The sequence below is a fragment of the Protomyctophum parallelum genome, assembly GCF_964188405.1.
Source record: "Protomyctophum parallelum genome assembly, chromosome: 8".
NCBI classification, from domain to species: Eukaryota; Metazoa; Chordata; class Actinopteri; order Myctophiformes; family Myctophidae; genus Protomyctophum; species Protomyctophum parallelum.
Genome location: NC_139703.1, coordinates 32,892,413 through 32,918,639, shown reverse-complemented (window position 1 = coordinate 32,918,639; position 26,227 = coordinate 32,892,413). Strand labels below are relative to the sequence as shown.

Sequence of the window (26,227 nt, the reverse complement as noted above, 5' to 3'; positions counted from 1 at the left end):
ACAAGCAAGCCCCCAGCACCAACAAGACAGTCTGGAGGCCGTGGTAGATGCTTCAAATAGACAACTTGTTGTTTCTCAAACTGGATGAATGTTCGCCACATTAGATGCCGTAGGTCCTACGGCATCTAGGAGGAGATGGATTTCCGATGTTTAGCAGAATGGATGTTTCTTCACGTTCATCCTTTTTTCCCCCTTTTTTTCCTTTTACAATATTGCTCCTGAAGGAGCTTACATGATATTTAGATTTCTTCATATTGAAGAAAATGGTTCTGTGAAGACACTGTCAGTGACTTCAGTTAGTGCTCTGTTGATGTACAATTTTACTTTTTTGTTCCTGTCATCTTCTATGAAGCTGGTTTATGTAAAGATAATATCTTTATTCAGATGCCTGGTCAGCAAGCAGGGTATACTTGCCTTAAACCTCATTATGACCCTATTAGTGTCATTAAATGATGTTGATTTATTTTATTGATTGCCTTTTGTAAAGGCTTTTGTTGGAACCCTATAGGTGTTCCAAAAGAGGCATTGTGCCTTTGAATTATATATTTACACTGTGTGTTTGCTGACATCACTTGATGAAGTGATTCAATGTGAAAAAACAAACCTTTTCTTGTGGAAAAGTTCAGTGCTTGAGTACTGTGGTCTCAAGAAGAAAATATGCATCATATTTCTTAACTGTAAATAAAGACAATGTTGACACAATCATATTCTCTCCCTATCTTTTTCTTGGTCTGTATTAATGGACTGGTGATGAGAATTGAGTAACTCACAACAAGGAAAACTGTATGATGTTTTAATTCTCTAGTACACTGCTATTTAATTACCTCAATGACATACATCTATAGAACATGTTTATTTTTCTGGTACACTGATATACACATAATGCTGTAAAACTATACATAATGTTTCATTATCTGGTACACTGACACAATTGAAAAATACGGTACACTGAAGATAGGAAAGGAAAGGACAAACTGTACATGTAGGAAAGAACTATGTCCTGCTTGTTATTTTATATATTTATATTATATATATTCTATTATTTATTATTTGATCAAACTTTCGTGAATTATCGAGATAATGTTTGCTGATAAAGTTTTCTTTTTACTTAATTTTTTTTTAACTATACCCAAGATTCATATCTGACCCGCTCGGATAGGGATTAAAAGTTTAAACTCTTTGTCCCAGTGGTGCAGACTATCCAGGGAAGAAATACCTATAGGCACTCCGTCTTCAGGTGAAAAAAGTATTATTGAAATGTTGAGCAAGGCAAGTCTGAACTGTAATGTAACTGTAGGTTTCGTTTACACTAACATATAGTATACAGTATATTTTCTACTGTAAATGTATTACTTTCTAGTACACTCATATACATATATAAGTATACTGTATAACTAAATATGTTTAATTTTCTGGTACACTGGCATAGGTGTAGAAGATTCCATTATCTGGTACACACAGGCAGTTCTTACAAGAGCAACGAGAAGTGATCAATAGATAATCCGAATCCCTCCAATGAGACTGATTGTATATTTAAACATTCTATTACACAACAACCATCATTATTATCATTAGGCCTACCATGACATTTGGAATCATAAATCACGTGGCGAAGATGGGCCTGATGTAAGGATTATTGATTGGGATTTTAAGCTCATTAATCAGTGATCGTGGGGTCGGGGGAGAGTTTTGTGCAAACCATTGAAACAGCATTGACCTCATGGGTCTAGAGGCCTTCTTGCTTTCCCACACTCCTTAACCAATTGTTTGTCACAACAGATAACATCAAGCTATGTGTGTGTGTGTGTGTGTGTGTGTGTGTGTGTGTGTGTGTGTGTGTGTGTGTGTGTGTGTGTGTGTGTGTGTGTGTGTGTGTGTGTGTGTGTGTGTGCGCGTGCGCGTGCGTGTGTCTGCCACACATGTGCGTGTGCAGAAGGAACGAGTGCATGACACTGCCACAGAATACACTCGCTGTCCCTGTGTGTGTGTGTGTGTGTGTGTGTGTGTGTGTGTGTGTGTGTGTGTGTGTGTGTGTGTGTGTGTGTGCACGAGAGTGCGTGTGTGTGTGTGCGTGTGTGTGTGTTTGTGTGTGTGTGTGTGTGTGTGTGTGTGTGTGTGTGTGCACGTGCGTGTGAGAGAGAAAGAGAGTGACAAACTCTTGCATCTGTGCACGTGTCTGTATCACTATGTAGTCCTGTCACTGTTTCTCTGTCAGGTCTGTGCACATTTGCTCACAACACACAAACCCAACAGTTATCAGCTGGTGAAGGCAGACCTGACTTACACCTTAAATCAAGCAGAGGGTCCCCATAATGGTACGCATGCAGGACCTCTGCAAGCACAAGCCATCCTGTCACATCAACACCAACAACTTCAAACAAAGGGCCAGGCCCTAAAAGTCTTGTTGTTGTGTCACTAAGCCAATACGTTCTGTAGTGTGTCACCTACTGTTCTTTCTGTTATTTATAGCCTATAATTTCTAAGGAATACAATGTGATGTGTAGTTTCTAAACACACACACGGGCGCACGCACGCATGCAGGCACACGCACACACACACACACACGCACGCACGCACGCACGCACGCACGCACGCACGCACGCACACATCTGGAATAATTAAGTCTTGAATTTATAATGTATTACCACATAGTTAGTTAGGCTATAGTTACTAGTTGCAGAATTAGAATAAGTGACCCCTGTAAGTTTTCAAAGGATTATCTGATGATGACAAACATCAGGCTGATGAGCTGTAGTTTTCCCTCCAAAAACAGATTTGTAAAGGGTGGGGGAGTCAGGGTGGAGCTGGTGGTGAGGTAACCGGGTCAGGACGATTCTCCCATAGTAGCTCAGGGGGCTGGGTAATTTAGACACGGCACACTTCCTTTGTCCTCAGGATGAAGGGGAGGGAAGAGGGTGGCTCAGGAGTGTGGGAAAGCTGTGGAGCGATGGGCTCCACACCAGGGGGAGAGACGCACCCACCAGCTCCAGCAGCCTGCCAGCTGTTTGATGAAACCCGACCTGACAAGAGCCTACTGCTCAATGGCAGCCCGGGGGCTTAGTACACAAAAGCACAAAACGGACATGCCTCGGACACACGGGAGGGGGTGAGATGGGGGGGCACGCTTTCAGAATCGGGTTTTAAGTTTGATTACTGAAAACATGTGCACATAATATTGAATGCTCACACGCTTTAAGCATGCAGGATGCTTTCATTTGCATGTGTGAACATGCAGCCTGTCTTTTATTTGATCTCTTTTTACTCTCCCTGACACGGTGACACCACTGACTGCAGAAAAAAGGAATCACCTGCTCTCTTTATTGCCCGTTTAATCCAAAGCTATACTGTATGAACATTTAGCCCATTGTTGAAGAGTTGAAACTGGTAGGTTTTGAGAAAATATAATCACCTCTGCAAATACTTCAGAATTTCCAGTGGTGGAAAGTAACTAAGTACATTTGAGGTATTTGTACTTTACTTGAGTATTTCCAAATTCCAATACTTTTACTTCTACTACACTACATCTCAGATATTTTCAAATATTGGCTGTTTTGGAAAATAGTAGATTTGCTATTTTCAAAATATTTTTTTAAACTTGAAATGAGACATTCTGCCTGAATAGTAGCCTACTTGTACTTGTGGCAGAGTATTTCTATATTGCAGTCTTTATACTTTTATTTAAGTAGGTAGGCTATTTCCTCTTGTCATGTATTACTATTATCATCATCTTATGATTGTCATATGTTTCTGCAATGAAGCAATACCCTCATAACATACTAGCCAGATATGTTGGAAATTGCATCAAGAGAAAAAGTTTACTTCAATGTTACTTATTCTTAATGCTTTTTCAGCCTTCGATACATGTCTATTTATTTATATCTGTCAAGAAAAACAGAGCCTTCATGTTGAATATCTGGAGCACAGGGAGGAAGAACTATAGCCTACTCCATATCTGAAATTATAAAATGTGTTTATTTTTGTTGTGGCTTAACCAAACTCAATTTGTTCAAGCTCAACACCAATCACATGAAGCAATTGTATTTCACTATATTTTCCTTTACAAAAGGACACAATCAGATTTGCTTCACATGGAAGATATAACAGATATAACAATAAATCTCGAATGCATATTATGCAAAGTAAGAGGTTGACTCCACAGGAGTCAGTTACACAAGAAAAGTATTTCTATTGACTCCACAGGAGTCAGTTACACAAGAAAAGTATTACAATTTCACAGTAGAAATACTCCAGTTTCCTGTAAGGCACGGACAATTTGAGCCTTTACATTGCAGAGGCAGTTCCGTACAGGAGTAGAAATAACAGCAACACTGAAGGCAGGACCTAAAGCACACAGACAGCATTTGGTGTAGAGATATCGTTTGCAGAATGCAAAATAGTGAATGTCCATTCAATTTGAGTGAGACATCTACCACGGCCTCCAGACTGTCTTGTTGGTGCTGGGGGCTTGCTTGTCTGAGCTCTGGCTGTGGAGCTGCTGCTGGGCAGAGAGAGGAGAGTTGGGGCAGAGGTCTCGGTCAGCTCTGTGGACAGGGTGGAGGTACTGGAGGTGTGGGAGTGACACTTCCTTCAAGGAGCTAGCGGACAGGAAGTGCAGTGTCTCCTTCCAGCACTGTGAGTAGCCCTCGTTGTGGGCCCTGCGAGGGGCTGCGCTGTGGCGCTGCAGCTGCTGCTTGAGGAACGCCACTGTCATCTCCAGGATGTCAGCCTTCTCTAGCTTGGTGTTGGGGTCCTGCTTCTGGAACTCTTTCTCCAGCAGAGCCTTGAGCTGCTCAATGCAAGTGTTGATGCGGTCTCTGCGCACCTTCTCCACAACTGGTTTCCTTATCTGCAGGAAAGAGAAAAATACTTTGGTCAGGTCTATGTTCTTTGAGTTGAAGCCATGAACACAATAGTTTAGGAATGAATCATGTCATCATTACTATGAATGTATAACTTACTTTGTGTCTGTCTTTGGTGGTGAGCATTGAGTAGGTAGAATCTCTGGTAGTGGTAGAGGTAGGTGCCATTCTGACAGAGAGAGAGAGAGTACAGTAGCTTCTCTGAGAGAGAGCAGTGAGTTGTGATCCAAGCAAGGTTCCCTCTCTCCTATTTATAGCTGACATTAGCATTACAAAGCCATGAGTCCCAGGCTGGATTAGCTTTCCCACACTCCGAAGCCAGTGGGCGAGGCGGCCGCAACAATAGAAGAGGTATCAATTATCTCATGGCTAACTGGCCCCGTGGCCTTAAACAGAGGGAACGGTAGGGCTACTATCTAAGGTACAGTCTCAACACAAGCAGGTCGTTAGTCTTTTATTACCTGGGAACATTCCCTCTGTCTGACCTGACTGCTGCAGATGGAGAGTGGCTGAGACAGTTTGATATGGGGCCACTAAAGACATAAAGATAAGGCACATGCTGTATTCACATAGCAGCTATCACTCCAAATAATCACTCTTTTTTTTTTTGACATAACTCACGAAACAGCTACTGTTAATTATTATTGAAGTAGGCCTATTATAATACATATTTAAATCTATGCAGGGTTGCTTTTGTGAAGATTGTGTTGCAACTGAAACATTGTGAAAGGAGACAATGCAATAACCAAAGATGTAAAACTAGTCCAGATATAGTGTGAGACAAGGATCAGACAGGTGTAGTAAACTGCTGGTTTATTTTGCTGCCAACACACACAGCTAGGATAGGCAAATGCTGTAGTCTACAGTCAGGTATACTGGATGAATGAATGCCATCCTCCTCTTTGTACGCCCAGAGGTATACGGAGGCTTCACGTGGACAAACATAATCATTTAGTCAAAGGAACTATACACAAGACAAGTGTGTTTTATTCATGTTTCCACATATTAACTTCACATAGACAGACAGATGCATTCAATCATCCACCACAGCCTCATTTGACCTCTCTGCCTCAGTATCGTATAATGTGATGTCAAAGTCATTATCTTGCCTGTCTCAAGGGAGAAGGCACACTTGCAGTTAATTGATAAAAGAAGAAAGGGCTTGCATTCAACAGAAAAGGAACCTGCAGGTGCAACGGTATAATCTTTGTAGGTGTAATTTGTATATGTTTATATGCCTTTATCCTCTCTTCTCATGGAATAGAAAAATCACACCTGTGTGAAGTGAGGGGTGCTAACTCATGTTAGGTGATGTAATGGTGATGTAAAACAAACGGTGACCATTAAATTCTCTTTATTGTTAATGGCATTTAATGTTTGTGTTAGGGACAAGATGACGTACATTTTCCCTTCATTATCAATGGCGTTTTTAAAACAAACATTGGACTTGTAGTGTTTGCCCGATAAGCAGCTGGAAATGAGCACAGAGTCAGGATGTAAAAGGCAGCCACACCATGGTTTATTCCCAAAATAAGTTGTACAGCATGGGAAATGGCATGATACACACAGCAAACAAATGGGGCATGTTGGTGTGCAGCCCTCTCACTGAATCTAACACTGAGTGGGTAGGTGCTCCCTGGCAGCCTTTTATAGGCAGCTGAACCAATCAGTGCAGACTCTACCATATTACTGGTTAAACATGCAACACTTCTGAACCCCACATGAGCCTATAAATCTATATCACTACACCGGTAAGTAAATATCAATTATGCCCACTATTGCAAGATAAACCTCATATCCCATTATCATTAGCAGCTCCAATACATAACTCAAACACCCCCTGCGGCCATTTCACTGTGGTCCAGTCCAGACCAATATATGATGCTCTGGTAGCCTGGGGACTCTTTTGCCCGAACACACTGGAACAGACAGAACAGAAGCAGTCAGTATCCAAGTACCCATAACACAGTCTCATATTACATTTTCATGTTCACAATACTCTCAATAAACCAGTTCAACTCATGACTCTTCCTTTGTGTGCAAATATAAATACTTAAATGTGCCAAATATCAGTAACGGAGGACCACTTCGTTACAGGACTAAAAACAAACATAGCGTCCCTCAAAAAATAAATACAAAAATCACCCACTTTTTTTACACCTTTTACAACTGTGATGGGACAATATAGAGGACCACCCAAGTCGGGAATGATGCAAGTCTGGGACAACAACCAACGTCCACCCACAAGACATTTTTATGGATTAATCATGTTTTCATCTTTTTGGACAGTGTTTGTAAGGCATTGTCATTGTAAGGCATTGGGGCTCATTTGTATCAATCTGAGAACCCATCGTCAAATTAAGGAAACAGCGCCGTCAACAGTCTGTCTCAAGGGACATTTTAGTCTTTACTCTTTGGTTCGACCCAGACAGGCCATTGAACCCCAACATCCCTCAATATAGACATTCATCTCAAGGCCACTCAATGGTACAGTTTGCAAGTATGTAATTAGAAAGTGCAGCTCAGTTCAGTACTCATCTTTTCTTTTTATAAGATTTGTTTTTGGCTTTTCTGCCTTTGTTGATAGTAACAAATGAAGACAGAGACAATCCCAGCTCTTCAAGTAGGTACATGTGTCTCCTGTTACAGGCCTAATGGTGTATTTCATTTTATTTTATGGTATTTTATTTTATGTTGTAGGTATATTATGTATTCTGCCTTGTAGGGATCTGGGGTGTATTAGTCAGTTTGGTATTCACTTGATCATTGTTTGCAAACTGTCATGTCGGTTTATTGTCATTGTTTATGTAAACTGGTAAAAGTGTCCTGTAAATCCATATGGGCGGGGCTTCTTCGGAAGCATGACACTTAAATAAAGAATCAATCAATCAATCATGAAGATGGACAGGAAAGAGAGAAGGGGAGAGACATGCATAGGCCCTAAAGGTTGTCATGAACGCGCGTCGAACACGCGACGCACTGTCAGGCCGCCAAAGCCTATTATGTGCCATGCGCCTGGACCACGTGGCCATGCAGCGGGCACCCCTCAGTTCTCATCTTTGTGCAGTAGTTGCACAGTTTGTCTTCTGTGGCAACCTGTCTCCTTGCATGCAGGCAAGGCAAAGGCAAAAGGATTTCCATAGTTTTGGTCAGGTGTTTTGCTTCTACCAGTGTGTACTGTGTTTTAGGGCTCTGTTTTTGGTTGATTCTTAATGTTTCTTATAATTATTTGTAAAATATAATATCCAGTGCCCCCCCCCCCCCCTAATTTGATAAAGCCTCGTGTAGGCTACAATGTGCAACGTAGATATTTTTTAAACTTCATACATTTTGTTTCCACTTCTTTCTTTTTCTCTATCTCTCTCTCCCCCGTTAAATTGATCTCTCAACCCAGATCAGTTAGCATAGTTGACATTTACTTTGCTCAAAGTTTGTGCTTACGAATGCGCATCACCGACACCCCTTGCAGCGCGGCGCGTGGATAGATTCCTCCGGGTTTATTATCGAGCGCTGCGCTGCGCCTTTGATGTTCATGGAAACGTGTGCATCGGCACTTCTGTTTCCTCTTTTCCCACCGTAGGGATCAAAGGTTCTCACAGTAGGCTAAACCATACGCGCTCGTGGACATGGCGAGAGGCGCCATAGAGTTAGGTGTCACGATGGCACGCTTTCTGGTCACACTTCTGTTTGAAAAGAGAGGAAGCTTGGGTGAAGGGAGACTTTATTACAGTACCTAGTCACCGCAGAGTGTGGGAAAGTCTTAGGTGCTAAAAGTCCACGCATATAGGAGCGCCATCCATGCGTTTTCCTGGCCCATAAATACGCTCCTTTATAGTGTGGAGCTCAGATTGACCAAGAACACATGCACTAGTTGCATGCTTGCTGAGCACAGGACATTGTGTGTATATTTTCTACCGTTTGGGATGGCTTCTGTAACCGAAAACAGGCCCGAAGATACTTCTGTTGAGAATAACAGTTCCAACAAGGTAAGCAACTTCAAACTTTTGCCTTATACCACTCATAGTCATATCATATAGTTAGCTCAACTGTCGACTGCCATTAGCCTACAATAGGCCTATACGGTATATAGGTATAAGCTATAGTGTTTCTGACTTTCAATTGCTAACAATTAAATAAATTTGCTAATGAACATGTCTACTTCCCCAGTTACGAAAGGTGATGGTGGAGAAAGTGAGGAGGGACCGCATCAACCAAAGCATCGAGCAACTCAGAACACTTCTTCACCCTGGTCCTGGAGAGCAAAGCGGTGGACGGAGCTCTTCGCGGCTGGAGAAGGCTGATGTATTGGAGATCGTAGTGAGTTTTCTCAGGCAGAAAGCCATGGCCAGGGCCGCGCCCAGCTACTCTGACGGATTCTCCCAGTGTCTTCAAGAGAGCCTTCGGCACCTGTCGCTCCATGCTCGCTTGAAGCCCGCGGAACGAGAGGAGATCAAGCGCTTCTACGTGCAACAGAGGACGGCCCTGCAGAGGAGCGCGTCGGCCCAGCACGGCCGCTGGCGTACGGGCACATCCAAGCGGTCAACGCCGAGGTCGTCGCCGCGGACCCAAGGCCGGCTGTGGAGACCATGGTGACATATATACTGGCCGCGTTTCATATGGACTATAGCTATAAGCAGCTACAGGCTGCGCGTAATGTCTGGGATAAGGTTTGTTTATTTCTGCGAAATGTTGTCTTTGATGCCATATTTTGGTGGTTGGATCAGTTGTGCAACATTTGCACTATAAGCGCCTTGTCTACAATGTAGCCTATACGGCAAATAGAAAATGTAGAGTTTCAGGTCTGTATAATTATTTTGCCTTTTGTGAAGGCGTTGTGGTTGGCCTATACTGTAGCCTATAGCCTACATACCAGTACTTTTCTTATCCCAACAATAAAGTTCAGCGTTTCCTCTTTTATTTGATCGTGATGTCTATAAATTGTCCTGTATACTTGACTGAGCAAAATATATAAGTACCATGGACAGCGCCACGAGACTATTTCAACGAGTCACTAGCATATTTTGCAATGTGTTTTATATAGAGTTGCAGAAATTCAGGACAATATAGTGAAAGGGACATAAATGTTAAATTGACCTACAGAGAAAATAAATTATAGGCCTATGAGTTAACTATAAATAAAATGAACTATAGTTTATTTCGACGCATGACAATGTTTTGCAACTGAATTCAAAATGGGAAATGTTTGCTTTAGGTTATAAACAAATATATACCTCACATATTGTAGCTTAGAAAACAGATGACACATTGCAACATTCATTTGGACCTGCAGTATTGAGTATTATCCACCATAGAAAAAAAATATAAACTATAGAGGCACAGAAAATTCTAACAGAAATAAATAGGTTTACATCCTAAACATGTAGCCTAAACACCACACAGAATTTGTGCTACTTGTTATGCTATTTATTAACATGTAATATGATTAAGAAATGAGATAAACTCAAACTTTGCAAACTAGACTTTGCAAAAGAGTAATGATTTTCCATTTGTAATATAATACCTCAAATTCATTTGTATACACAGAGGACTAATATAAAGTCAGATAATCACATGCCATGTCACATAAAAGGTGATGTTTGGTATTGCACCATGGAGCCAAATGGGAGGCATTTATCAGTGAATGGAGAACCAACGCAATGGACAAGTAAATTGCATAATGATGTTTGTTTATTGAAAACGTAACCATGTATTAATATAAACACATCAATCGAATGACAAGGTAGATAGAAGTGATGACACATCATGACAATAACTTCAATATGTCCAAGACAGTGTAAAAGTCTCCATGAGAGACATGATCAGTATTTTGAGCAAAAACTATTCTATTCTATTGTTTAGAGAGAGAGAGAGAGAGAGAGAGAGAGAGAGAGAGAGAGAGAGAGAGAGAGAGAGAGAGAGAGAGAGAGATGGCACAGATTTGGTATAAGATTAAGAGCAGAGGCTAATCATTTCCCCCAATTCCCTTCTGAGAATAGGCAGGTGCTGGTGGCATTGAGAATCTAAAGACATGTAACTGACTCTCCAGAGTTTTGCCATTCTGTTCATTGACAGAACCCTCACTGAACAATAGCGTGTGGCTAGTTAAAAATCTTTGTTTATGCATTTTGTTTAGGACAAATCAGTAGATTACTGTTGATAAACATGACAGATATCTAATGTGTTCAGACTTCAGGATATCCCATTGATGATAATAACGGTGAAGATGTGTTGGGGAAAGGATCTCAATGAGTGTCTCTGGAATTTAAAGAAACATGGATAAAGTAATAGGCTACATTGTTAGTATAATATTTATGGTGTAGGCCTAATATTACAGTATTGCACCCCCCTTGAATTAATTTGTAAATGTTTTATTGTTAAACATGAGGGTGGGGGTTTGAGATGTTTCTTCCCTGAAATGTGTCAATTTCCCGCTGATGATAGTCAACAAAAATATGTAGTAGTTGATATTTGTTTATTAAAATATCAGATGTATACATTCCTCAAATGAATGCAGATACTGTAGAAGTGATGACACATCACAAATAACTTGTATATTTCTCCAATACACTGTACTCAAATTGAGTAGAGGGTTTTCAATGAGTAAGTCTCTATGAGAGATGTAGGACATACTGTGAAATAAAATAGTAATTTGGGTAAACATTACCCTCTCCATTCCACAGTTGGTTCAGAGCACAATAACACTTCGCACTTAGTATGAAAGGCAAATTTAAGAAATAAGATCTTAAAATAGAGTGAAGCTAATCACAGAGTGATGACAAAATGCTTAACAATCATATTGATCAATAACATCCATAAAGAAAGATTCATCATATAAAAATATAACATTGGCGTCACTGGAAAATAGTGACAGTAGGGTGTTTGAGTATCCCATAAATGGTGATTTAACATATTGATCTTACAACAGAACATTCTTAATTAATCATTCAGATTAAATAATGATATCTAGTCCACAATGGAACATTTTCAATGAGAAAGAGTCATGTTTTTAGATCAATTTGATCTTTCTTGTTTTTTCAATTATAGAAAAATATTAGTGTCACTAGAAAATGGTGACGATATGGTTTTAATCACCTCCTTTAAAACAAAAGGATAAATTAGACATATTGATCAGTCTTAGTTAATCACTTAGATTATATTATTATAGTCCAAAATGGAAAATAAGAAGGACAGTAAAGCTTTTTGATCCATTTGATCAATCAGTTAAAAAAAAAGTCCTGGCAGTGAAAAAGGTCGCAACAAGTTGGAGCAAACATTACTATCAGATTATTCTGATATATCCGGTCATTCATGCAATATACATTTTGTTCATGCCAAAGTATTGTCAGAGTTTGGCATTAAATAAACATTGTCCAGTTTTCAGCAGACCGTGCCATTCTAAATATGAAACTAAAAAGTAGTTCCTGATGACAATTCTGCCAGCATTTCATTTTTCAGTTCTATTATAGTACTATTGGACCAATATGGTCAACTCAGTTCATCAGGTTGGAGTTCCAGTCTGAAGTTTACTACCAGGGCCTCCAGAGGGCGATGTTGACTGGACTCTTCTCTTTGGTGATGCTGGACTGAACTGGAGAACTCAGCTGAGGCAAACATGTCTCCTTCATGTTCTTGTCAGAGGATGACTGCAGGTTCTGGAAGTGGTCCAGCAGTCTTCTCTGGGACTGTATCTTCACCTCATCCTTGGACAGGAAGTGCACCACCTCTTGGACACACCTGGAGTATCCATGATTGACAGGAGCTGAGTTGACAGGTTGATACCGCTGCTGTCCTCTGAGGAAGCAAACTGTCATCTCCAGGATGTCTGCTTTCTCCAGCTTGGAGTCAGCTTGTTGTTTGAGGATCTCTGAACCCAGGAGAGACTTGAGCTGCTCAATGCTGCTGTTGATTCGCTCTCTGCGCAACTTCTCCACCAATGGTTTTCTTATCTGCAGAAATCAGAAATATATCATTAATTAACACATTCTGAAGAACAACATAACCTTGAATAAGTAGAAACATTTTAGAATGAAATTCAAGCCATAAAGTTGAGTCTTCAATTATTTACCTTGTGGTTCAGAGTCAGGAGCTCCTTAGAAGAGGTGATTGGTGAAGTGATTGTAGGAGCCATGGCTGATCTCTGTGCTGTAGAAGTCTCTGTAGAGAGGATCTGATCTCTACTGGCTTCATCCCTCCTATTTATAGTCTCCAATCTACATATGAATGTGTGGTTCTGGGTCTGGTTGGACTTTCTCACAGTCTTAGCCAATCAGAGAGCCAGGAAGGACAATGAGGAGTGCTGCCACATGCTCAATGCTCTTACTGCTGAGGGACAATGGTTAGATCTCAGGGGAACAGGTGGATGACTGGAGAGAGACTTTGTGTGAATCTGGGAAAGTGGTGACCCTGTAAAGAGAGCAGATCTGCTGCCATGATGTTGAGATCAATGACTTTGACTGAGCACACGCTCATCATTACATCACTTAATGGGGCATCATAGAATAATCTGAACAATTTACTGACTGGCACGTCAACACTGTATATATAGCACATTCTGTATCTACTTGTATATCCGGCACTTATCTCACAATTCTGCTTTACTGTATATCATTAACATGGTACAAGCATGGGATACTGATATGTATATTTATTAAGTACAACAATTTGATTTTTGAGAGATTTATTTTCAAGGATGTATTTACATTTATAAAATACAAGCCTTTGTCAATGTTGTACAATCTTAACCAATAACACTGAGGCTGTATTTCAGAAAATTATCCCAATATAATTTTACTAATTTTGACATATATATTTTTACGTAGTTTTAATGTGCACAAAAGTAACCTAATAACTGGCAGATTGTTACTGTGAAACACAAAACCGATTAAATGGCATAAATTATGGTATTCAGTGGAAGCAGATGTTTCTCCTGCCTGTTGGCTGGAAGTCATGTGAGTAGAGAGTTGGTCAGAGTTTCCCACACTGTCTCTTGTGTGCTGTGGTCAATGCACTATAAAAGGACTTTGAATGGACCTTTAGTGACTGCAGGCTGTTTAGCTCTGTGTAATTGAGACAGAACACGACGTCACAAACCATCTGGAGGGAAAAGACCTCATTGGGTAATTTTGAGGATTTCAAGTCACAAATACTTTGTGACTCTAGATATTTCTAGAGTATAATATTAATTGTGTAGTATTACAATTATGTCTACTCCCCTTGAATTCCTTGATAAATGTTTAATTTTTAAACATGAAACATGAAGCTTTGTGTTTGAGACAGCTCCTTCCTGAAGTGTGCCAATTTCCCTTTGAGAATTATGTCAGGTGCTGGTGGGGTTGAGGATGTGGGAAGAAGAAAGTCAAGCTTTGGCTCAATGAGATGACAGAAACTCACTTAGAATTTGATTAATACTCAAAGATAAACCTGAGGAAATTACGAAGATTTGAAAGCCTTTACTTTTAACCCTAGAACACTAAACACGTGTGATTTTCACCTAGACAATTATATTTGAAAATTTCACAATGTTGCTTATGTCTGAGTCGGTGGGTGGGTCTTTCAGTAACTTCATGATGCTCAGTGACATCATAGAAGGTAGCTTAGGTAGGTTTGTTTCCCTGCCCAAATCCCTGTTTTTTTCTACAGGCAGGTGTTCGGGTGAATTTCACCCGTGTTAAGTGATAGAGAAAAATCCCATACACCCAAGGTTGCCCCCCCAGCTCCATTATTATTATTTTATGAATATATATATTTTTAAATAATACCCCACATTTTGCCCTGTGTGGTGCATGTGTGGATCAATACATGTCCATAATAGAGACCCCTGTCAACCTCTGACTCCCCCAGGGTAGAGATCTGGATCTCTGTGAGTGAGGTTTCTCTGGTTTCCCACACTCTGTCTATTGACTGATTTCAATGACAATAGAAGTGTGTCTTATTTAGTTACATTGTGTCACATTAGTAACACAATGACATCATTGTTTAGGAGAGAAACAGTAGTAGCAACATTTGGTAATCTAAGTTGGTTTTCTAGAAAACTGGAAAATTGAGTCAGTGATTGAAAATTATTTAGTGAAATGATATGAGACAAACCATGACTTTGTAAAATAGTGCGACATGAATGAGTTAAGCTGTTTTCATTTGTATTTACCTCAAGGCAAGCAATGGCATTTGCATAGATTCCCATTACATAGAGATCTAATTACCAAACTCTCTTCCATTAGATCTTCAGTGTGACATTATCTGTAGCCATATGCATTACTGATATTAAGTCATAAATCATATAAAAAAACTGCTGATATTTGCTATTGTAACATGGAGTTAACTTGGAGGTCTTCATCAATGAATGGAGAAAAGGACAAAGGGCAAAAATATGTCAGTTTATGTTTGTTTATTGAAATATCAGGTATAAATTCCTCACCCGAAGGGAAATAGAAGTGATGACACATCACAACAATAAATTGGATATTTCGCCAAGACACTGTACTCAAATAGAGTAGAGGATGTACAATGATAACTCATAGTCTGAGAGTCAGATAACCATACTACTTTTCACATAGTAAAAATAATGGCAAATAAACATAATAAGATCTTAATATAGATCAAGTTTAGCTAATCACAGAGTGATGACAAAACGTTTAACAATCATATTGATCAATAACATCCATAGAGAAAGATTAATCATATGGCATCACTGGAAAATAGTGACAGTAGGGTGCTTATAAGTGTCCCTTAAAGGATAGTATATATTGATCTTACAACAGATCATTCTTAATTAATCATTCAGATTAAAGCATGATATCTAGTCCATAATAGAACATTTTCAATGAGGAAGAAGTAGCTAGACATTTTCTAGTGTCACTAGAAAATGTTGACAGTGGCCTACATGATTATAATTATCCCTTTTAAAACAAAAGGATTAGACACACTGATCTTAAAACAGACCAGTGTTATTTAATCACTTAGATTACAGTATTGTATCTATTCCACATAAGAAAGACAGTAAAGTTCTTATAACAATCAGATCATATATTATTATAATATAATAATCCCAGCAGTGAAAATGTTCACAGCATAACAAGAGCTGGGCTTGGAGTTTACAGTAATTATAGAATCAGATTATTCTGAGGTATTCATGCAACATGCATGGTTCATGCCAAAGTATTGTCATAGTTCAGCATGAAAGACACAATGGGCAGTTTCCTGCATATCATGACATTGTAAATATCAAACTAAGAAGTAGTTCATAAAAAAAACTTTTCAAATACAGAAAAAGATAAAACAATTTCTTCTGTTATAATAATCTTGGACCAATATGGTCAACTCAGTTGGTCAGGTTGGAATTCCAGTCTGTATTTTATTACCAGGGCCTCCAGGGGGCGATGATAACTGGACTATTCTTCTTGGTGACACTGGACTGAACTGAATACCTCAGCTGAGGCAAACAAGTCTCTTGTCAGAGGATGACTGCAGGTTCTGGAAGTGGTCCAGCAGTCTTCTCTGGGACTGTATCTCCACCTCATCTTCGGACAGGAAGTGCACCACCTCTTGGACGCACCTGGGGGTATCCCTGATTGACAGGAGCTGAGTTGACAGGTTGATACTGCTGCTGTCATCTCAGGAAGCAAACTGTCATCTCCAGGATGTCTGCTTTCTCCATGGCTTGGAGTGAACTTGATGTTTGAGGATCTCTGGACCCATGCAGGAGAGACTTGAGCTGCTCAATGCTGCTGTTGATTCACTCTCTGTGTAGCTTGTTTCTTAACTGCAGAAAGAAGAAAGACATCATTAACAAACAAATTCTGAAGAATAACATAGCCTTGAATAAGTACAAACTTCTTAGGAATTAAATGTCCATTAAGTTGAATCTTCAATTTACCTTGTGGTTTAAACTCAGGTGCTAGAGGAGGTGATTGGTGAAGTGGTGCCAGGCGGTGATCTCTCTGTGCTGTGCTGTAGAGGTCTCTATAGAGAGGATCTGATCTCTACTGGCTTCATCCCTCCTATTTATAGTCCCCAATATCCATATGAATGTGTGTGTCTGGGTCTGGTTGGACTTTCTCACAGTTTTTAGCCAATCAGAGAGTCAGGAAGGACAATAAGGAGTGTGCTGCCAGCCTGCCACATGCTCAATGATGTACTATGGTTAGATCTCAGGGGAACAGGTGGACAACTGGACAGAGGCTTTGTGTGAATCTGGGAAAGTGGTGACCCTGTAGAGAGATCAGATCTTCTGCCTGATGCTGAGATCAATGACTTTGACTGAGCACACGCTCATCATCACATCACACACATGAAAGACAGATAACAGATAGATCATCAATGATCTAACATGGAACAATCCACACAATTTACTGACCAAGTCAAAACTGTACAGTAGTATAGGCACATTTCGTTTCTACTTCAAGATATTACACATAGACATTGTTGGAAGACCTTTTGACCCGGATCCACTGACAGCAGTTCTGGGGGTCAGGGGGCCCGGGGTCAAACTGTCTACTTTCCAATATAACATGGTAAAATATGTGACTCTACTGGCTCGCAGACTGATACTGTTGAATTGGAAACAAGCACAGGTTCCCACTCACACTACACTTATGAAAGATGTTATGCACTACTTGCAATTGGAAAAGATAAAGTTTGAATTGAGAGGGAGTGAAGATAGATTTTACCAGACATGGCAACCCTTCATTGACCATTTCAATAAGTGCACGCTAACCCCTCCTACACAATAGATAACAAAACAACACAAATTGGAAAGAAAAGAAAAAAAAGGAACAGAGTATTTTTTCTTTATTTTATTTTTTCTCATTTAGAAAAGAAATGTCTGTAATTCAGTTAATTTACAACAACGTGTTGGGAAAGTTTGAGAGCAAGAGTGTCTGTCCTGTTGTCTTTGTTTTGTTTGTCTGTTCACATTTGTCATTGTTTAACTGTTTTTTGTTTTTTCGTGTTCATCACATTTATATATCTTTTTTATTATGTATTGTATGTGGAATTTACATTACCTGTCATTATCTTTCATTTTATATAACTGAATAACTCATTATCATTGGATATTCTGAAGTTGTCATATACAAAAAATGCCTAATAAAAACAGTATTAAAAATTGTATTGTATTGTGTGATACTGACATTAAACATGGTACAACATAGTTAATTATTTTGTTTATGTCTCCTGAGGAGACAGGATAGGCATCTGAAGCCTATCCTGGACGGGGTCTCCGGTTGTAAAAACAAATCAATCATCAATCAATCTGTTTACAAAATTAGATGTATAAACAATTACATTAGAAAGCTACTTGAATGAGCAGTTCTCATTTGTTGCTATTTTAACCATGAACCATATGTACAATACATTTGCCAATATATTGTTATTTGATATTATACCTTCTTAATTGGTATCTGACTTTGTTTCCTTTCCTTTGTTTAATCTGATTTGATTAAATTGGATTTTGATAAAAGTAGTAAGTAAAAAGTTAAATCACAATATAACTTAAACCCATGGCATCACTTGAAGGGTAATAAAACACCCTTTTCCAATGTGATCCTGCAGCATAACTAAAACTAATAGACCAATAAATTACATATAGCACCAATACATGTTTACGAATCACAGAAAAATATTGTAAAAACACAATTTGATGAATTCAAATAATTTAGAAATGTGCAGCTTGATTTTGTGAAATACAACACATGAATGTAATTTTAAAGTTTGTCTTTGTTCAAGTTAAGGTGTTCAGGTTAAACAGATGTTTCTCTTGTCTGTTTGCTGGAAGTCCTGTGAGTAGAGAGTTGGTCAGAGTTTCCCACACTTCCTGTGTTCTGTGGGCAATGCACTACAAAAGGACTTTGAATGAACCTTTAGTGACGGCGGTTGACTCTTTGTTGCGGAGACAGAACTTGACGTCACATACCATCTGGAGGAAAATGATCTTATTGGCTGCCTGTGGATTTATCATTAAACATTGTAAAAAATGTAAGTCGCTAATCAATAACTTGGCAAATACCTGACGTCCACATGAATCTTTCTATATCTGGTTTTTGATTTAGGTTTAGTCTATAAGGCCAAGTACGTCACTTTAATATTGTATTAATCAACATACAAAACACAGGCTGCCCTTGAATTACTTGACAAATGTTTCATTATTAAACATGAGATTGCTGGGGGTTTGAGGCGGTGCCTTTTTGAAGTGTGCCAATTCCCCTCTGAGAATAGTCAGGTGCTGGTGGGGTTGAGGAAGCTAAAGACATTGAACTGTGACTCTGCTCTCCAGAGCTTTCCCACACTCTGTTCATTGCAGAGCTTTCACTGAACAATAGAAGTGTGCCTAGTTAAATGTTAATATATCCTAGCAGTTCCTAATGACCGCCCCCCCCCCCCCCCCCTCCCCCAATTTAACAGTTGTTTAAGACTAGAATTTCGCGGCCGCTTTGCGGCCGCTCATCCCAGAGTTACTTTGCCGCGCACTATGGGAAGAAGGAAATTGTGGGAGTTGACTCCACATGTAGTAACAGATGGGTTATTAGTTATTATTATGTGTCCTTATTAGTGTAGTGTAGTCAACACGTTATGGCTCATACACACTGCCCGGTATTTTGCTGCCGACTATGCATTTTTGGCGCTGGCCGACAAAACCCCTGATCTGACGTTACTGGTAGATCGTGATCTACCTTTTGGGCACCGCTTAACTCAACCTTTTTTGTCCCAGGCCCTGATAATTTTAGGCTATGAAAAGTGTGCCCTGGGACCCAGGGCACACTTTTCATAGCCTAAAATTCTCAGGGCACACCTAGATATACGGTTTGTGTACACTGTATATATACCGGTGTGTATATATAGTAAATATATATAGTAAATATATATATTATATATTATACGAAAAGATCCTACTTGGCCTCACCCCCCGAACCCACCTCACCCCTGCCCACTTTGACAGGCTGGGATGGCTTAGGGTCAACGACAGAGTACAGCATCTTGAAATGGGTCTGGTCCACAAGATTCGTTACACCACCAAGATACCCATGTACCTGTCTAAATAATTCCTTAATGTAAACGAAGTCCACACCCACAACACCAGAGGGAGTGCAACAAACCATGTACAACCCAGATTCGGCACAAACAAGGGACTAAATTATTTTTGCTCCTATGCCACCAAAATGTGGAACGCCCTACCAACAGTCATTAAGACATGTGAATCCCTTGACTCCTTCAAAACCGCTCTCAAAGGGCACCTACGGATGGCTGCAATTCGAAACTGGCCTCTGTAAGATCTGAATCCCCCCCCCCCCACCCCCCCCCCCCCCCCTTTGCCCTCACTGTATATGTATCTTTTCCCTTTTTGCTTCCTATATGATAAATTCCTGTTCTGTTCTTTAGCTACATAGAAATGTCTATTTGTATGTCTCTAAATGTTTTGATGAATTGAACAATGTGGACCCTGTTGTAAACAAGTGTAATGCTTAATTGGGTCGTCCACTCACAGTTAACAGTCTTTGTATTGAGTTTGTGCTTGAAATGTACTGTAAATTCTGCAAACTGTTAATAAATATTTCAATCAATCAATCAATCAATATATTGTGGAGTGTGTCAGGTCTCGCCACAGTGGGAGGGGCGCGTCTCCATGGCAACCAGACAAGCACCGGCGCGGCACGCCCACGGCCGTGTCATAGACGCCGTATACTATCCCAGAGCAATCATAAATCAGCTGCGCCTAATTCCAGCCACCGCCCGTGTTAGCAATTAACGACAGACGCAACCTGTCAGCCGCACCCTTTATAAACGACCCTCACATCTAGCAGTATCACTCGCTGCTACACACCAAGACGCGCAGGCAGCATATGCCGTCCACTTGGCGTTGGATGGTAAGTCCTCACTGCTCACCCTTATGGATCCAGATATATGACCTAAACACATTGTTTGATCGCTTGTACCACCACTCAATGTACGCTTGTATTCTCACCTCATCAGGCTTGTAGGAGTGGGGCTGAAAGCGCACACGGGAGTGTGTGCCCCCCATAACCAAGTGTCGCTTGGAAAGCGGTGCATACCTGGAGACCCTCCTGGCTCGGATCGGGGACGAGTAGCAGAAGACGGGACCCTCGTAGCCACCAGCAGACCACCGCACGTTAAGGTCGCAGTAAGACAAACGTTCTTTCACTATCACACGTTGACTAAGAAGAGGCACTTACCAACGCTTGAGAAGCTAACGATAATAAGAAGAACTGTGAATGAAGAGCACCTTGTTGATGTTAACTGAAGAGCACCTTGTTGATGTTAACTGAAGAAAAGACGTATAGTTACCTGTGTCACACTAGCGCTGAAGAATGTGAACGAAGAGGATCTTGTTGATGTTTATCCAAGGCTGTACATTCTAGTTAAAGTGTCACCCTAGCCCTGTGAACGAAGACAGGCCGTTTCTGTTCAGTTAAACCTGTAAAATACTTTAAGTTGGCGAGAGCCGCCCTTACCCTGGTGAAAGAAGACCAAGGCTGTGATTAGAAATAAAAGTCACTGTTTCTCTGCCGTTGTCGTATCGACATGGCCACCCAGTAGATAGAGAGAAATCATAGTATAAATGCTTGTGTACCTACCTGTTGGCCGAGCCTAAGGGGCCCTAGCTACCACACTCACCCGGTCCCCTTACCAAGTAATTTTACTCTGATTACTCACCAATATGTATCCGAGTACTTCTACTCAAAATTACTCTTCTTAGCCCTGTGGATAGAGAGAGTTACCTACCGTGATACCTACCTCCGGGGGAGCCTCCTGGCCCCTCTGGAACCTGGAAAGGAAGAAGAAAGAAAGTTACAGAAAAGACTAGTTGGTAGAATTGCCCAGACCGGAGTCTCAGGCCCCAACTAGACACTTACCTTGTACTCTGACTGCATGCTAATCACCCCTCTCATCCTCTGCAGTGATAATTCCCGCCTCGGACCCGGGACTTCTTGGAAAAGAATATTGTCTGTATGAATTCTGATGTGAAACTGACTTTGTTTGACCTTCATTGAGAAATAAAGCAAGGGGCGCCATCGTGTGTCTAACCCCTGATACTGCATTCCGAGTACTGTTTCCCACCTGACCTCCCACAATATATATAATATATATATATACATATAGAATATTAGTGGTCCATGACATGAAAATGTTTGAGAACCACTGCTGTAAAACAACATTGGACAATGATGTTTGACAGTCAGCAATATTGTTGCTTATTCTAGATTTATTTTCTGACTTGATCTGGCCTGTTAACATTTTCATAGACCTGGTTGCTTGTTTCCCTCTCAGTCAATGTGGCAACCCTGGTCAATGCCGTGTTGACTGTTCTGTATGACGATTTAGCTTAGCACACAACAGCTAGGAGGATGCAGCAGGCTGATGCCGTCATGTTTAACAGTATTTTGCGCAATTTATGTCCCCGAATTTATGGATATGGACTTATGGCTCCATCGCTGCCTCTTTCTTTAGTAGAAGTAGAAATTTAACGTGTTGCTGACTGTTTACGGTACCTCCCTCTCGCACACACACACACACACAGCTGACGTCCTCTCCCACCAACGTCAGCTGTTCATTTATCTCCTTATTCATACACGCTTTGAGCTGAGAAGCTATAAAGCGCCTTTTAAATATGACTGCTGTATATATATATATATCAGCTGCACAGTTCAGGCAAGTGTCTGTGGCATATGTAACTTTAACAAAATAGTTTTGACAGCTTAAATCCGCGCGGCAGTGTTGTGTGTGTGTGTGTGGGACACGGGGTAGTGTGTGTGTGCGTGCGTGCAATCAGAAGTACTGGCAGTAGCGAAATAACAAACGCGATCTGTCTAATCGTAGTAGTTAGGTACAAACCAAGTAGTTTCTAAGAACAATGTTAATGTAACTAAGACATTCGCTGAGCGACCTATATTTTAAATGCAGAGATTTAGAAGGAATAAGCGAAATGGTGAGGCGACTATAGGTAAGGTTTCTCTGCGGAGAGGGAGAGCCATAGGGGAGATCACATTACAGCAGCCAAAGAGGGAGGGGGGGCTGAGAGCTAGTGACGGGTGTGGCTTGGTTGAGTTGGTTGAGTTTTCATTGGCTAGTGGCCACAGGCCACATGGGCACATCTTTTCATTGGCTAGTGACACACTTTTGCGCCACGTGACAACTTCTCCAATATAGAATAGATAGGCCAGTAATGAATGACCTGTACAAATAATCATTACATTGATTCTCGGTTTATGGAAATACATTATAGTGTGTTCATTATGGACAATATTTTCTTAAATGTAGATACATTATTTGGCTGGTTCAGAATGGATCAATAGTATAGTCTATTGTCTGTATATCCATATAGACAAATCCACAGAGCGTTGCCCTGTAGTTGCGCTGTCATTATTGCCACTCCTAACTCCCCCAGGGTAGAGGTCTGGATCTATTGTCGCACAGGGGCTCTGTGAGTGAGGTTTCTCTGGTTTCCCACACTATGTCTATTGACTGCTTTCAATGGAAAGAAGTGTGTCTTATTTATACATCATATTTTATTTGTTACACAAAGTGGCGTTATTGTTTATAGGAGAGAAACAGTATACCAGCAACAATTTGGGATCTAGTTGATTTTCTATCAAACCACTGGAATCTTGAGACACACTGTACAAAAATGACTCAACAAAATGATTTAAGACAAACCATGACTTTGTAAAATAGTGTTGCATGAATGAGTTAGCTGTTTTCATTTGTACCAATGCATTTCAATAGATTTCCATTTCATAGAGATTTAATAGCCAAACTCTCTCCTTATCATCTTCACCAGTGTAACATAATCTGTAGCTATACATTTAACAGACCTATATAAAGATAGAAAATCTTATCAAAAGACTAGTGGTGTTGGAATTTACTATTGTAACTTTGAGGTCTTTGTCAATGAATAGAGGGCAAAAATATGTCAGTTTATGTTTGTTTATTGAAAAGACTCAATGAGTCACATCAGGTCACGCATCACAACAATAAGTTGGATATTTCTCCAATACACTGTACTCAACTAGAGTAGAGGATGTACAATGAGAAGTCAGGTCCCTATAAGAGACGTAATTAAATGAACAGCATTGTGGGTAAACATTACTTTCCATTTCACAGTAGAGTTTGTTCAGAGTCAGAGAACCATAATACTTTGCAGTTGGTAAAATCCAAAAACGAATGAAAGAAATAAGATCTTAAAACAGATCAGGTTTTGCTAATCACAGAGTGATGACAAAAAGTAAAACAACCAGTTCGGTCAATGATATTCACAAGATTTACATCATTATGAAAATAATCAAAATGTTAGTGTCACTAGAAAATGGTGACAGTATGATTTTAATCACCCCTTTTAAAACAAAGGGATAAAATCGACATATTGATCTTACAACAGATCAGTCTAATCAAAAGATTCCATTATTGTTTTGTAGTCCAAGATGGTGGTTACAAGAGCATTATAACACTTTGCACTTTATAGTAATAAAGGTAAACTGAAGAAATAAGATCTTAATATAGATCAAGATGAACTAATCACAGAGTGATTTAAACTGATCAATAACATCCGTAAGGAAAGATTAATCATAAAGAACATTAGTGTCACTGGACAATAGTGACAGTATGGTGCTTATAAGTATTGATCTCACAACAGATCATATATATCATCATTAATCAATCATATGAGAGACATGAAGACATTGTCTTCAGATAAGCATAATACTTTGCAAATAAACAAAATAAGATCTTAAAACAGATCAGGTTTAGCTAATCACAGAGTGATGACAAAACGTTTAACAATCATATTGATCAATAACATCCATAGAGAAAGATTAATCATATGGCATCACTGGAAAATAGTGACAGTAGGGTGCTTATAGTTTAAAATATTGATCCTACAACAGATCATTCTTAATTAATCATTCAGATTAAAGCATGATATCTAGTCCACAATGGAACATTTTCAATGAGAAATCGTCATGTTTTTAGATCAATTAGATCTTAAAAAAATATAATACGAATACAAATATTAGTGTCACTATTATGGTCACACTAAAATTATGGTGATAGTATAGTAGTAGATTAGACATATTGATCTTACTACAGATCAGTCTTAATTAATCCACAATGGAAAAATGTCCATAAGGACATTAAATATATTCCAGCATTGACGACAAGAGCTAGGCTTGGAGCTAACATTAATATCAGATCGTTCTGTTGTATCAGGTCAGTCATGCAACATGCATGGTGTTCTGTTCATGCCAAAGTATTGTAGGAGTTTAGCACGAAAGAACATTGGCCATGAACTACATGTTCATGAAAATCTTTTCAAATAAAGAAAAAATAAAACAATTATTCAAATATTGCATTTTTCAGTTCTCGATTGGACCAATATGGTCAACTCAACTGTTCAGGTTGGAGTTCCAGTCTGTAGTTAACTACCAGGGTCTCCAGAGGGCGATGTTGACTGAACTCTTCTCTTTGGTGATGCTGGACTGAACTGGAGACCTCAGCTGAGGCAAACATGTCTCCATCATGTTCTTGTCAGAGGATGACTGCAGGTTCTGGAAGTGGTCCAGCAGTCTTCTCTGGGACTGTATCTTCACCTCATCCTTGGACAGGAAGTGCACCACCTCTTGGACACATCTGGAGTATCCCTGATTGACAGGAGCTGAACTGACAGGTTGATACCGCAGCTGTCGTCTCAGGAAGCAAACTGTCATCTCCAGGATGTCTGCTTTCTCCAGCTTGGAGTCAGCTTGTTGTTTAAGGATCTCTGAACCCAGGAGAGACTTGAGCTGCTCAATGCTGCTGTTGATTCGCTCTCTGCGCAACTTCTCCACCACTGGTTTTCTTATCTGCAGAAAGAAGAAAGACATCATTAATAACCAAATTCTGAAGAACAACATACATTTGGTACAACTTTATGGACAATATTTAAGTGTCCGTTGAGTTGAGTCTTCAATTTACCTTGTGGTTCAGAGTCAGGAGCTCCTTAGAAGAGGTGATTGGTGAAGTGATTGTAGGAGCCATGGCTGATCTCTGTGCTGTAGAGGTCTCTGTAGAGAGGATCTGATCTCTACTGGCTTCATCCCTCCTATTTATAGTCCCCAATCTACATATGAATGTGTGGGTCTCGGTCTGGTTGGACTTTCTCACAGTCTTAGCCAATCAGAGAGCCAGGAAGGACAATGAGGAATGTCATGCTGCCACATGCTCAATGCTCTTACTGCTGAGAGACAATGGTTAGATCTCAGGGGAACAGGTGGACGACTGGAGAGAGGCTTTGTGTGAATCTGGGAAAGTGGTGACCCTGTAGAGAGAGCAGTTCTGATGTCTAATGGTTGGGATCAATGACTTTGACTGAGCACACGCTCATT

General features: G+C 40.1%; 2 protein-coding genes and 1 pseudogene across 3 annotated transcripts in view; 1 reads left to right on the top strand and 2 right to left on the bottom strand.

Moving 5' to 3' along the window:
- LOC310863006 (transcription factor HES-5-like) overlaps window positions 1–47 on the top strand; it is a gene marked incomplete at its 3' end in the record, with an annotated part of 614 nt that extends 567 nt beyond the window's left edge. The window contains exon 2 of the mRNA XM_083771128.1: window positions 1–47. This exon is cut by the window's left edge and continues 373 nt beyond it. Coding sequence (XP_083627254.1) covers window positions 1–47 — 47 coding nt within the window.
- A 4,379-nt stretch (window positions 48–4,426) lies between these two features.
- On the bottom strand, window positions 4,427–5,036 carry LOC310863005 (transcription factor HES-5-like; the record flags this gene model as incomplete). The annotated part of the gene is made up of 2 exons (XM_083771127.1): window positions 4,959–5,036; window positions 4,427–4,846 (listed from the first exon to the last, which is right to left on the bottom strand). Exons 1-2 carry the CDS (start codon window positions 5,025–5,027, stop codon window positions 4,427–4,429), a joined length of 489 nt encoding a protein of 162 aa, XP_083627253.1. The 5' UTR covers window positions 5,028–5,036.
- A 7,349-nt stretch (window positions 5,037–12,385) lies between these two features.
- Window positions 12,386–25,939, bottom strand: LOC310863655 (transcription factor HES-5-like; annotated as a pseudogene). Its single transcript has 3 exons — window positions 25,818–25,939; window positions 25,481–25,705; window positions 12,386–12,580 (listed from the first exon to the last, which is right to left on the bottom strand). The product of its transcript is annotated as a transcription factor HES-5-like (transcript).
- Window positions 25,940–26,227: the final 288 nt, after the last annotated feature.